Source organism: Urocitellus parryii, chromosome 4 (assembly GCF_045843805.1).
Source record: "Urocitellus parryii isolate mUroPar1 chromosome 4, mUroPar1.hap1, whole genome shotgun sequence".
NCBI classification, from domain to species: domain Eukaryota; kingdom Metazoa; phylum Chordata; class Mammalia; order Rodentia; family Sciuridae; genus Urocitellus; species Urocitellus parryii.
Genome location: NC_135534.1, coordinates 7,285,746 through 7,298,080, shown reverse-complemented (window position 1 = coordinate 7,298,080; position 12,335 = coordinate 7,285,746). Strand labels below are relative to the sequence as shown.

General features: G+C 54.9%; 2 protein-coding genes across 5 annotated transcripts; one reads left to right on the top strand and one right to left on the bottom strand.

Annotated features, from left to right (window-relative positions):
• Positions 1-2,157: 2,157 nt before the first annotated feature.
• C4H11orf68 (chromosome 4 C11orf68 homolog) lies at positions 2,158-4,346 on the bottom strand. Of its 4 annotated transcripts, none has more exons than XM_026396468.2 (2): positions 4,216-4,346; positions 2,158-3,543 (listed from the first exon to the last, which is right to left on the bottom strand). In XM_026396468.2, exons 1-2 carry the CDS (start codon positions 4,335-4,337, stop codon positions 2,784-2,786), a joined length of 882 nt encoding a protein of 293 aa, XP_026252253.2. In that variant the 5' UTR covers positions 4,338-4,346; the 3' UTR covers positions 2,158-2,783. The 4 variants fall into 4 exon arrangements, with proteins under 4 accessions (XP_026252253.2, XP_026252254.2, XP_077653511.1 ...); XM_026396469.2 differs by having other exon boundaries at positions 2,158-3,540; XM_077797385.1 differs by lacking the exon at positions 4,216-4,346 and adding an exon at positions 3,822-3,903 and having other exon boundaries at positions 2,158-3,540.
• A 213-nt stretch (positions 4,347-4,559) lies between these two features.
• Positions 4,560-6,872, top strand: Drap1 (DR1 associated protein 1). Its single transcript, XM_026396541.2, has 7 exons — positions 4,560-4,834; positions 5,079-5,151; positions 5,238-5,331; positions 5,609-5,728; positions 5,848-5,941; positions 6,177-6,265; positions 6,647-6,872. The coding sequence occupies exons 1-7, from the start codon at positions 4,793-4,795 to the stop codon at positions 6,750-6,752; spliced, it is 618 nt and encodes a 205-aa protein (XP_026252326.1). The 5' UTR covers positions 4,560-4,792; the 3' UTR covers positions 6,753-6,872.
• Positions 6,873-12,335: the final 5,463 nt, after the last annotated feature.

Here is a 12,335-nt window from a genome sequence, read left to right as displayed (position 1 = left end):
GGGATGACCCCTGGGTCTATAGGTCTGAGATGTGGAGTTAGGAAAGTGGGTGAGGAACCGGCATGCCTAGCAAAGGCACAGAAGTGAGAAAGGCTAGAATGTCAGAATGTGTGCAAGAAAACCACATGCAGCTCACGATTCTAGAACAAGGATGAGAAGGGGAGAGATGCAGTGGGAGGGGACAAAGGGAGCTGGTTCCAAGTTAATTACTTTCTTCATTTGTCTCATAATTTATGGAGAGGTGAACTCAGGGCTGAAATTTAGACACTGTTCCTGGCTTTGTACAGCACACAGTCTTGGTGACTTAGGGTACAGCAGGAGACAGACATCAATCAGGTGATTACATAAGTAACCACAAGGTCTTGTGATAGGGCTACAAAGCAGGTGTTCTAGTAGAAGGAAGGCTCGAGGCCCAGGGGTGAGGAAGTGCCAGTTGGCTTTGGTGGAGTGAGCATGGGCAGGTAGGGATGTCCGAGGGAAGCTGGGGCAGCTGATGAGGGCCAGATCAATGCCAGCCCAGAAGAGTGGACTCTTACAGGACTTGGGGAGCCATGGAAGGACTTTGAGCAGTTAAGATGCATGGCCAGCTCTGCTGCAGTGTCCATAGACCTGGAGGTGTGGGAAGACAGAGGAGGCAAACTAGTGGCTGTTGCCATTGTTTGGAAGAGATGGTGAGGAATGGGCCAATGCAGGGCCATGGAGACAGGGATGAGTGTGGCGTGCTGTTATGGGAGAACCAGGGCTGCCCATATCACCTGGGCATCTTTGGACAGGCACCCATGATGGCCTGTCCAAACCTTGGCCCACTTCAATCAAAAACAAAGCACTGATGGTCTGAGATAGGCAGGGCAACAGGCTCCAATTCCAAGGTCAGTTCTGGGGACTTCCCAAGGCTGGACTGGGGGGACTCAGCCCTAGGGAAGCTCAGGGTGGGGAGGAAGCTGGGGAGGGGGTTGAGCCAGCATCTCATGACTCAGCCACTTCCACCCAGTCAGCCCCGTGGCATCTCCGCTCCCTTGCTCCAAATTCCAACTTAGTGAGGCTGCTGGAGGCTGAGTCAGCTCCTGCTCGGCACGAGAGCAGCATCCAGAGGGGTGTCCTGCCAAATTCCCTGGCCCTCAACCAAGGCAGGGCCAGGCGCAGAGTTGGGTAGGCAGAAGATGCAGGAGCCAGGCTTCCAGAGGCTACAGCAGCCTGAGTGGAGCAAGGTGTCCCATGAGACCATGTGAGTAAATGTGCTTTGTGGGTTGTGAAGCATGAAGGCAGGCAAAATTTTCTCCTCTAGGTCCAGGACCACAATCTGCCTGAAGAAGACAAAGAAAAGGACCCAAGTCCCAGCTCTGCCCACTCAATGGATTATCCTGAGAAAACCCCTTTCCCTCTTGAACTCAATTTCCTTGAAAACAGGATGGTGGTCCCCTTAAAGAGTTCCTAAGAGTTAAATGGTGTAGATGGAAGTGCTTCACAAACCGGTGGCTTTTGTTATAGCAGAGGTGAGGACACATGGAAAAGTCTCAGGAGACCACTTATGGTTGTATAGGTTATTCACTGAGAGAGACTGTCTAGCCAAGAGAGACTGAAATCCAGCACATTCTCTGCTCACCAAATGGTGGGCCCCAGTCTGGGACTGCCAGGACCAAGAAAACACTTTTCTCTAGAGTACACAAATGCACCCTGGGGAGTAGGAGTGGTCCCTTGGGACTTCTTGGGTCAACCCCAGATTTATGGAAAAACTGACTTTTTGGATGAAAGGAATCAGGGCTGGCTTTTCAGAAGTTCTCAGAAAAAGGAGACCACTATTGGACACAGTGGCATACACCTGTAATCCTTATGACTCAGGAGGCTGAAGCAGGAGGATCACAAGTTCAAGGCCAGCCTCAGCAATTTAGTGAGACCTTCTCAAAATAAAAAGCAAAAAGGGTTGGGGATGTACTTCATGATAGAGCACCCCTAGGTTCAATTCCTAGTACTGCAAAAAAAAAAAAAAAAAAAAAAGGAAAAGAAAAGAGGGAGAAGGGAGATCACTGTTGGCAGTGAGGCATATCGGATTACTGGGCAGGCAGTGGGGTTTCAGGGGGCAGTCTCTCCTGGCCCAGACTCTTCCCAGCAACCAAGCAGTTAACCACCAAAACAGTATTTTAAAAAACACTCAAGACACAGACCCAAGCTGGGTTTTATTGAAATGCCAGGAACAGGCACATGTCAAGGTAGCCAGAGAAGGGAGGAAGATGGTGCAGACTGTGAGTGGGCAGGGAGGGGCAGGCCCCAAGTTGTGGCCTTGCATCCCCTTTCTGCCAGGGGATGAGCAGGCACAATGACCCTCCCAACAAAATGGCATGCTCAGTCCTGCAGGGCCCCTGTCCCCTGGACTATGATGGCTCCAAGGAGAGGGAATGGAAGCACTAAGTTTCCCCCCTTGAGAGGAAGGAAGGAAAGAAGGGAAGAATGCAGGAGGAGGGGAAGGTATAGCTGGGGACGAGGGTGCCAAGGAAGGTTCTCTTCTTGAGTATCTGCACCCAAACTGTGATCCTGGGCAGTGATGGGAGCAGCAAAGAGGAAGGCTGAGGGCTTGGCCCTCAGGGAGCCAAGCCCCAAGTCTTTTGGGGCTGGAGTCAGCCCTGAACAAAGGGCAAAAGTTCCAGGGGACTGAAGATGCAGGAAGTTACCAAGTAACCTAATCCTCAGAGCTGGGGGGTTTTGGCCTTGGGACGAGGAGGAGGAAGACAGTTGGGTCCATCCTCAGCAGGGTGGGGATAGAGGACAGTCTCCCCCATTTGGCCTTATTAGGTGAGTTCCACATTGTTGGCACGGTCCAGCACCCGAGAGCCACGCGAATTGCCTCCAAGCTGGAAACGGCTCTCATAGAGAGTAGGGCAGAGATGCCAGCGATTGGCCCGGTAGATGCCCAGGTAGGTGTAGACATCTGGCTTGTAGGTGAGCAGACACTTAATGCCTGCCGCACGGATGGCCGAATCTGCTTCCAGTACACCTAAGCGGTCCGTAAAGTCGTCCGTGTAAACACAGATGACCTGGCGCCCACCCTCCTTGGCCCGTGGGCTCACCTTGGCCACCTGAAGTCGGCCCTCAACCACAGCCCGGGCAATGCCAGCCCAGGCATGGTCCAGCTTGAAGCCAGGTGCCAGGTGAATCAGCCACTTGCCTGAAAGCACATGGTGGGTGATGGCCAGCTGGCGCAGGGTACCTGGTGTGATAGGCCGCCCGCTGGTCTGCAGAGCCTCCCAGGCTGCCTGCAGGCCCTGTACATCACCTGAGTTGGGGGTATAGCCCTGCCCATAGGCTGCAATCCAGCCCACAGGTTCAGAGTTGGGTGAACCGGGGTCCCCATAGCGTGTGACTTGGGATGGTGGGTACTTGGCCAACCAGGCATCCAGCTCAGCAGCAGGTGTAGTGCGGGCATCGAACACCAGCCAGGGGTCCATGTCAGCTGCCATGGCCTCCGCAGCCAGGTGCTCAGCAGTGAAGCCATCCTCTCGGCCACCCGGAGAGTCCTCCTCCTCCAGTTCCTCACCTGGCTCCATCCTGCTATGAGGGAACGGAATCAGGGCAGGTCTGAGACAACTAAGGCTTACTGGGTCCCAGCAGGTACAAAGTACTACACTAAACTGTGTGGCCTTGGGCAAGACTAAATGTCGCTGTCCCTCATCTTTACAATGAAATAACAACCGATCCTGTCCAGTAGATTTGTTGTGAGAATGAAATGCCTGAGGTGGAGTGGGCCCCACATAAGCTATTGTTATTACTACTCTCACCGCTTACAGACCAGGTAAGCTCAGCGAAAAGGGACTTGCCCAAGGTCACACCTGTAGTGAGTGGCGGAGGAGGAATGTGAATTCAGGTGTGGGAGCAAGCAGCCCCAGCAACACCTCCTGTAGAGACCGGCTGGTATCCAAGAGGCTGCGATCTAATGGACAGAAGCAAAGAAGCACAGGTTCACGCAGCCCCCCAGGTAGGCCCAGGAGGGCGAGGCCTCCCGAGCGGACGTTCTCGGGACCACTTAAAGACTGGCACACAGAGGCCCTGAGAGGCCAGAGTGACCAGTCCGAGACCAATGGGCGGTGCCCAGACTCGAACCCGGGCTGGTTAGAACCTGCGGGAGAGCCAGGCTCTGGCCCTGCCGCGCCCGCCGCCATTAGCACCTTCGGCCCGAGAAGCGCCCCCGCTCCAGCCCTGCTGCTCCCGCCGCCCCGCAGTCACCTCCGTCCTTCGCTGCGTTCGGCGCCAGCCCAGCCTCGGGCCCGACTCCGCTCCTGCCGGGGCTCCGCGCCGCCGTCACCGCTGCGCCCCGCCCCCGCCACGGCAGCCGCCGCCGCCGCCATCTTAGCGCCCCGCCGCCTCAACAACAACTTTATAGACAAGCGCAACCACGGGGCGGGGCCACCGGGCAGGACTGGCCGGCTGTGGGGCGGGGCCGGAGGGGAGGGGCGGGGCCGACCACGGGGCGGGGCCATTGCTGGAACCCAGGGGGCGTGGGTCTACGGGGGCGGGGCTAACGTTCGCTCTTCTGGCTTGGGGGCGGGCGGTAGTTGCCGAGACGAGCGGCCCGGCACCGACGCACACTGCCCGGTAGGCTCCGAGAGACGGGCACTTGGGCCCTGTGAGCGGCGTCTCGACAGGCGGCGCTAGGACCCTGTAGAGAGCGGCGGGGGCGGAGCGGGCGGCACCAGGACCCGGGGGAACTGCGTCGGGCTGGTGGCGAGCAGGCCCGGAGGCCCGGGGGCCCGAAGGCTGCGGGCGGCGGCGCTGGGCCCGGCGCGGCGAGAGAGGCCCCGAGATGCCGAGCAAGAAGAAGAAGTACAACGCGCGGTTCCCGCCGGTGAGCACGTGGCTTGGCCCGGCGGGAGCAGGCCCGGGCTCCGGGGAGGCTCCGGCCCTGAGCCGGGCCGGGGGGTGGGGGGGCGGGCGCATCTGGGTGTTCGGGGCCTGGACGCCCCGCCCCCTTCCGGGCCCTGCCGGCGTCCGCGCCCCCCGCCCCTTTCTCCCGGGATACCCCTCTCGCTCCCCCCAGCACCCTTTCAGAGACCACTGCGACCGGGTCCGAACTCTGCCCCCTTCTGTAGGCACGAATCAAGAAGATCATGCAGACGGACGAAGAGATTGGGAAGGTGGCGGCGGCTGTGCCTGTCATCATCTGTATCCTGCGGGGGGCTGGCCGGGTTGAGAAGCCTGGGGGAGGGACCGGGCACCCCACTTCCCGCGTTCTCCTTGACACCACTCAGCCCGGGCGCTCGAGCTCTTCCTGGAGTCGCTGTTGAAGAAGGCCTGCCAGGTGACCCAGTCCCGGAACGCCAAGACCATGACAACGTCCCACCTGTGAGTGGCTGCTGAGCTGAGAGGGGCTGGTGGGAAGGCTGTGCCCTGACAGGGAGATGGGATGCTGCTGGGAGACCAGCAGACTAAGAAACTGGCGGAGGAAAGCTTGGGTGTTCCATGAAGAGGGAACAACTTGAGCAAAGTAGGGAGGCTGTGGTGGAGTTGGGGAGGGGTTTTCTAGGCTCCACTGCTGACATCCAGGCTCCTTGATGTCCCTGGCTGAAGGCCTTAATATTTGGGCCCCATTGAAATGCCTTCACCTTCCTACCTCTTCCAGGAAGCAGTGCATTGAACTGGAGCAACAATTTGACTTTTTGAAGGATTTGGTGGCGTCAGTGCCTGATATGCAGGGTGATGGAGAAGACAACCATATGGATGGGGACAAGGGTCCTCGCAGGTGGGGGCCAGGGTCATGTGTACAGGTGGGGAAGATCAAAGCTACAGGGACTGGGGGAAGCTGGGGGGCAACCAAGGAGGGGGAAGACCTCTGGGCAGATGGACTATACCTTCCTGCAGGGGCCGGAAGCCAGGCAGTAGTGGCCGGAAGAATGGTGGGATGGGAGGCAAAGGCAAGGACAAGAAACTATCCGGAACAGACTCGGAGCAGGAGGTGAGTGAGGCCCCAGCCATCTGTTTTGCCCTGTGGTGATGAAAAGGGCAGCCTGTGCCAGGTTGTGCTGGCTTAAGGTTTTTTCTCAACCTTATCTGTGACTTCTTGCAACTCAGTGTCTGTATAGGTTAGCTCTGGGGGTCTATTCCTGTCCCTGCCACTCCCAGGGATCTGGGTTCCCTGCTGATGGACTCATGGCTTTTCTTGTCAACTCTGACCCCTGCTTTGCTCACAGGATGAGTCTGAGGACACAGATACTGATGGGGAAGAAGAGACACCGCATCCCCCACCCCAGACCAGCCGCCCCTCTGTACACTTTCAGAGGTAAGCAGCCCAGGGCATCAGGAGGGAGCTACCAGACTCCTCAAGATCACTTGGTTTTCCCTGTGATCTTCCTCAGCCACATGGCTTTGTTGGTTGTAGCAGGCTTGGGGGATGGGAGGGGAGCAAATAGGGGTGCTTAAAGGCAAAAGACCTTCTCTGAGAAGGTCTTGTCCCTACCCTGGTCAGAGGCAGCAGGTGGAGCCTGGGCAGGACTGTGTGATCTGCTCTGGGTCCTCCCCTCCTTGGGGCTTGGCTCTCTATGGTCCCGGAGGGTGGCCAGCTCCACAGCTACCTCTGTGGAGGATGGGGGCGGGGGGCTCAGTGGGCCAGGATGGGCATGGGAGCGAAGCCTGATTTTCCCTCCTGCTTTCTGCCCTGCAGCCCTCCGACCCCCTTCATGCCCTTTACTTCTACTTTGCCTTTGCCTCCGGCCCCCCCAGGCCCCTCAGCACCTGACGCAGAGGACGAAGAAGACTATGACTCCTAGCACCCTCTGCCCCCCAGGCCGCACCCCCTTTTAGTTGATTTTAGTTGCTCTGGGGGGAAGAGATAAACTGTTCTTAAATTTATTAAAAAATAAATAAAAGGGAACATCAGTGTCTTCTCAGCCTGTGTTCAAGGCTTTGTGACTGTTTTCCCATCCATTCCACTGCCTTCCCATGCTCAGGGACCTTGGTTGGTAGGCCAGGCAGCAGCTAAGTAAAACAGGAGTTGACCAGGGAAGCTGGAGGCCACAATTTGCCAGGATAGCACCAGGGATGCTGATAGAAGGAGATGGGTGGAGGGTGGTCTAGTGCCCATGTCAGCAGGTGCTAGATGTACTGGGGGACAGCCTGTTTCGTGCTATGTGACCCTTTCTTCTCTGGACTGCTGTGAAAGGACAGTCAAGACAAAGAGATTGGTCCTTGAAAACTGCGGGGCAGGGTAAGGCAGAAGCACAGAGAGCCTAGCAGACCCGAGGCTTGTTTTGGCCTTGACTTGACTTGACGTGGGGGCTTAGAGGGAAGGAATTATTAAGGAATTATTATTTCTTTCTGTAGCAGCTTTGGCAGGGAATGGACCTGGAGGACAGGTGAGGGGAGGGCCTGAGTAAGCCACCAAAGCAGACAAGAACCATCAGGCCCTGGGCCACCTAGCTGCATCTGGAAGGAGGAGGTCAGCTATCCAATGCTGCAGAACAGGAGGTGGTACCTGCCAGGTGTCCTTTAGCCTCAGGGGAGCCTTTACTAGCTGCTTCAGTACCATGGTGGTTGATGAAAGAATGGGAGCTAAGGTGAGAAGCTCTGGATGAGGGGGTTCTGTGTTTGGGTCTGTGAGACCACTGAAAGAATAAGATCTGGTATTTTGTTTGTTCTTATTTTGGTGGTACTGGGGGTCAAAACCAAGGTTTTGACCCCCAGTACCACTTAGTGCTTAACTACTAAGCCACATTCTCCAGTCCTTTGTTTTTTATTTTGAGACAAGGTCTTGTTAAGTTGCTGAGAGTCTCACTAAATTGCTGAGACTGGAAATAATCCTTCTGCCTCAGTCTCCCAAGTCACTGAGATTATAGGCATGTTCCAGTGCACCTGGCAGTGTTTTTTTGTTTTGTTTGTTTGATATCAGGGATTGAGCCAGGGGTGCTTAGCCACTGAACTACATTCCCAGTCCTTTTTATTTTTTTAAATTTTGAGATAGAACCTCACTAAGTTGCTGAGGCTGGCTTTGAACTTGTGATCCTCCTGCCTTGGCCTCCCAAGCTGCTGGGATTACAGGCATGCCACCGTGTCCAGCTCAGTTATTGTTTTTGTTTTTTTGATATTAGGGATTGAACTTGGAGGCACTTGACCACTGAGCCACATCCCAAGCCCTACTTTTTGTTTTATTTAGAGACAGGGTCTCAGTGAGTTGCTTAGCGCCTTGCTTTTGCCGAGGCTGGCTTTGAACGCATGATCCTCCTGCTTCGTCCTCCCAAGCCATTGGGATTCTAAGTGTGCACCACCACACCTGGCTTAGTTTTTGTTTTTAAGATAGCAGAAACAAGTTTCCAGAGAGAGAGACTGAAGGGAGAATAGAATTGGTGAATTGAGGTGGTAGGCCTGAGGCAAACCCCAATCTGAAGAGGAGTTGGCTTGGGTGGGGCATTGAGGTGCCCAGAGTTTTCTCTGATGGTTAGGACCATCTGCCTTATGTAAGGGACAAGGTAGGTTGAGGTGGCTCCAAGGATAGTGGAAATATCTGCAGCTTGAGGCATCTTGGTGTGGGGCAGCTGGCATGGATGTTCAAGGAGCTGCCTCCTATTCATTCCCTCCTGCTTCCCTTGGGAGAGCCATCTCTCCCTTACCCCAACCTGGGATGTGTGCGCAACTGACACCACACCCTGAGGTTGAGAGGTGGGCAGGTGCACCAGCCTGGCCAGGGACAGCACCCTACTCTGGCCACAGTGACTAGTGCAGGGTGGGAGTTCTAGTGCATGAGAACCCTGGGAATTTAGGTGGGACCACTGGGAAAGGATTTTGACAAGATCACTGGCACGGATGACAATGGCAGTCACACTAGTGTAGCAAAGCTGGTGGGACACAAGTAGTCTGGGAGCTACTGGAAGGTATGTGCCACTTCAAGGAGCCATCCTGCCTGAGGCTGAAGCCAGTGCTGAGGACAGAGCCAGGTGTTCCAAGATAGAGATTTCTGATGGCGTCTTGGCACCTGGATCTTGACCCTTCAGATCCTTGTGTACCTGGACTTCCTAATTATATGAACCAATAAACAGTGGCCCCCCAAGCTGTCAGGTTTCTGTTACTCATAACTGAAATAACTCGGGTAAAACAGGGACCATGAACATTAGGTGATCCCCATTGCCTCAAAAAGTGTTTTCTAGCAGTAGGTTTTTGTTGAGCAGATGAGGAGTGGGGATGGGAGAAGAAGAAAGCCGTGCGTGGGAGCCTATTGCCAGGGTCCATCCCAGGTGGGCTCTGAACAGAGGGTTCAGAAAATAGTGGGAAGGCAAAGAGGCCATGGTGCAGGAAGCAGCCCTCACTTCATTGTGGCGAAAGTCCCTAGGAGGCACCCAGAGCAGCTGGCCGGACCCTCTGGGTTCTCAGCCTTTTGGCTGAACCTTGAGGCAAAGTGTAGAACTGCAACCTCTGGAGCCAGGACCTGGTTCGAGCCAGGACCTGGTTCAAGTCAGGACTTGTGTGCCTCAGGTTCTCAGCTGTGCAGTGAGCTAGTTATATTACCTTTGTTAGATATGTGTGCTATGCAACAGTTTGTCACACCTGTATGAAGGCAAGCTTATCGATTTAACAGACCCGATCTATATAGGCTCAAATGCAATGGCAGTTTGTATCTTGCCTACATAAGGTTCATAATGGGATTTATCTGACCAATAGATGACACTTGTCTAAGGAGACTTTAGGGCTTAAGCTCCTGTGGCCCTGCCATCCTCAGCCCATGATTTCCAGGCTCAGACACCCATGAAGTGATCCAGTGCCTCTGCTCACCTCCCACAGACTAGGGCTAATCACAGTTCCCCTCCTGAGACAGGCAACCTGAGACACCAATCGTTTTCTGCCACAGGACCTCTAAGACCAGCGGAAAGGGCCTGGCCCAGCCTTCAGCAAGTGTCAAGAGTGAGAGGGCAGGGCCCTGGGGAGATGGTGCTCCTGGCTGGGTCAGGCCTCTGGGTGCCTGGTAGTGGGTGAAGATGGCTGTAGTCCCATGGGCCCACCAAATACCAGAAAGGGGCAGCCACAGTGCCCTGCCTACAGAGCTTTGCTGGGGAACAGGTGATTCCATTCTTTAGCCACCAGGGAGCCGGGAGCCTGGCTCCTCAGACCAAGTCCTGTCTGATAACAGCTTGGCCTTGGCTGTGCCGCGGTGTGTTGAATGTGACCAGACTTGTGAAATGGGGAGCAATTTCCAAGGCCAGTGTGGCAGCCAAGGACTGACCTTCCCCCAGATGGAGGGCCCCTCTGCAGCAGCACTTATTGAGCACCCATCATCATTACTCAACGTCACCCACCCAGACACCTGAAAAGAGAAAGTGACCTCACCGAGGAGATGGTGTCACAGAGCTCGTAGTGCTTTTGGAAATGTCAATGGGGACAACCACCTTGGAAAAGCATTTGGCTGTAACTACAGGTTTTCCCTGTGACCCTACAGTTCCACTCCTAGGTATCTTACCAAGAGAAGTGAGGGCACATGTCTACCAAAGACATGAGAGCCCAGCGCCCATCAAGAAGAACGTGAGTGGATACATGGCAGCCTGTGAGTGCTAGAAGAGCAGGGAGGAGCAGGCCCCTGTTCCTCAGCGTGGGTAAATCCCGTGGAAGTTTTGTTGAGCAAAAGCAGCTCAATGGCAAGGAACACTAATGATGTAATTCATTTAAATGAGATTGGTGCTGACAGAAGTCAGTAAGGGTGGGGATTGGCTGGGAGGGGGCACAGGGAACCTTCTGGAAATACTGTATAACTTGAACTGCACCGTGGTTATATACAAAGTTACATCCAGCTGTATACTTAGGATTTGTGTACTTTTATGGTATCCTCATAAAAATTTTATTCATTTATTCTACCTACTTACCTACCTACCAAGAATCTATTATCTGTCAAGCAGTGTTCTAGGTAGTAGTGATTATTATGAACAGAATGTTCTTGGAGTGTTTCTGAAGGGGAAAGACAGACGATAAAGAACAGAAATAGCATGTCAGATGGAGGTTCGTGCTGTGAGGAAAATAAAGAAAAATGAGAGGCCTGGGGAGTCCAGGCAGGAAGGGTGGCCCAGCACCCTGTTCCAGGTCCAGAGGTGGCCTGAATGAGATGAGAATGAATAGAAGGTTCCAGGGTGAGGAGTGAGTGGGCCACCCAGCTCTCTGTGGGGGGAGAGAGAGCTCCAGGCAGAGGGAACAGCAAGGCAGGGGCTGGGCAGGTTGGGCGGCTTCTGTGGGTTCCTCTGTGGTCTTCTGCTCCCACTTCCTCAGCCCCCAGCCAAGCCTACTCAGGCCCATCTTGGCTGAGGAGTGTCTTTGTGGTGCTGGCAGCCCCTCAGGATCCAGAGCTTTGTGGAGGGGGAGGGCGACCGTGTGGGGGTCTTACCTCACACCTGTCCAGGGTGTGGCTTGTCCTGGGGCCCCAGAGACCAAGGAGGAAAGCTGAGGAGGGCAGTGGCCTCACCCACCTGGCCTGTTCCCTGCCCTGGAGGGTAGAGGCCTTCCCTTCCCCTCTCTGGGCTCTACCTTCTACCCACCCCACCCCTGTGGAGCAGCTCCTTCCCTGTGCTGTTAGATCTGAGGCCACTATAGGTTTCCTGCCTCCGCCCTTCTCAAGGGCAGGCAGCTTCACCCCCTTTAGACAGAGAAGTGAGGCGACTTCTTGGCAAAGAGGCAGACACTGGCCAGCACAGGACTGTGCCTGGCCCAGCATGTAGGGAGGTGGAGTTAGCAATCTTCCCCACCCTGGACCTGCTGCTGTTCCTTCTCAGGTGCAGTGGCACTCAGCTCCAGGACATGAAAGCGACCAAGTTCCCACTGTTAGGCTGTGGGCCCTGTGATAGGGGAGTGGCATCCATGATCTAGGTGCTCCACCAGGGTCCTGATCCCTCCTTGCCTTGGTGAAGGGCCTTTGGTGACAGGGGGTCAGGACTCTCTCTGGGGCTCCTGATAGCTGAGAGTGAGCAGGGCCATGTGACACCCACCTCCTATCATCAGGGAGAGCCATCTTTATTCTGAAATCAGTCTTTCTGTTGTGTGTGTTTGTGTTTGTGTTCAAATGTCATTTTTAAAACATGGAATAAGGGCTGAGCTTTCTGCACCCATACGGGTAATCAGGAGAGTTGCAAAGGAAAGCAAGATCCTATATGACGGCCATCAGACCTGCGAGGACAGGTCAAATGAACCACCTGGCAGTGACCATGTGGTAAAGGGCAGTGTGGTGTCTTGGTGGGAATGGAAATAGAGGACAGTTGGCAGTGAAATGATCCCAGCATGTCCCCTCTTGGGTAGAACTCTCACATATAGAAAGATATGTCCTAGGCCTGTTAGACAAGGCAAAGTGACTGGGGAACTTCATGGCGGCATCTGTTTCCAGCTGAGAG

Coding starts and splice junctions, on each gene's coding strand:
- C4H11orf68 (XM_026396468.2), bottom strand. CDS start 4,337: ATGGCGGCGGCGGCGGCTGCCGTGGCGGGGGCGGGGCGCAGCGGTGAC. Junction 3,544..4,215: donor GAACGCAGCGAAGGACGGAG/GTGACTGCGGGG, acceptor GTTCCCTCATAG/CAGGATGGAGCCAGGTGAGG.
- Drap1 (XM_026396541.2), top strand. CDS start 4,793: ATGCCGAGCAAGAAGAAGAAGTACAACGCGCGGTTCCCGCCG. Junction 4,835..5,078: donor ACAACGCGCGGTTCCCGCCG/GTGAGCACGTGG, acceptor CCCCTTCTGTAG/GCACGAATCAAGAAGATCAT. Junction 6,266..6,646: donor CCCTCTGTACACTTTCAGAG/GTAAGCAGCCCA, acceptor TCTGCCCTGCAG/CCCTCCGACCCCCTTCATGC.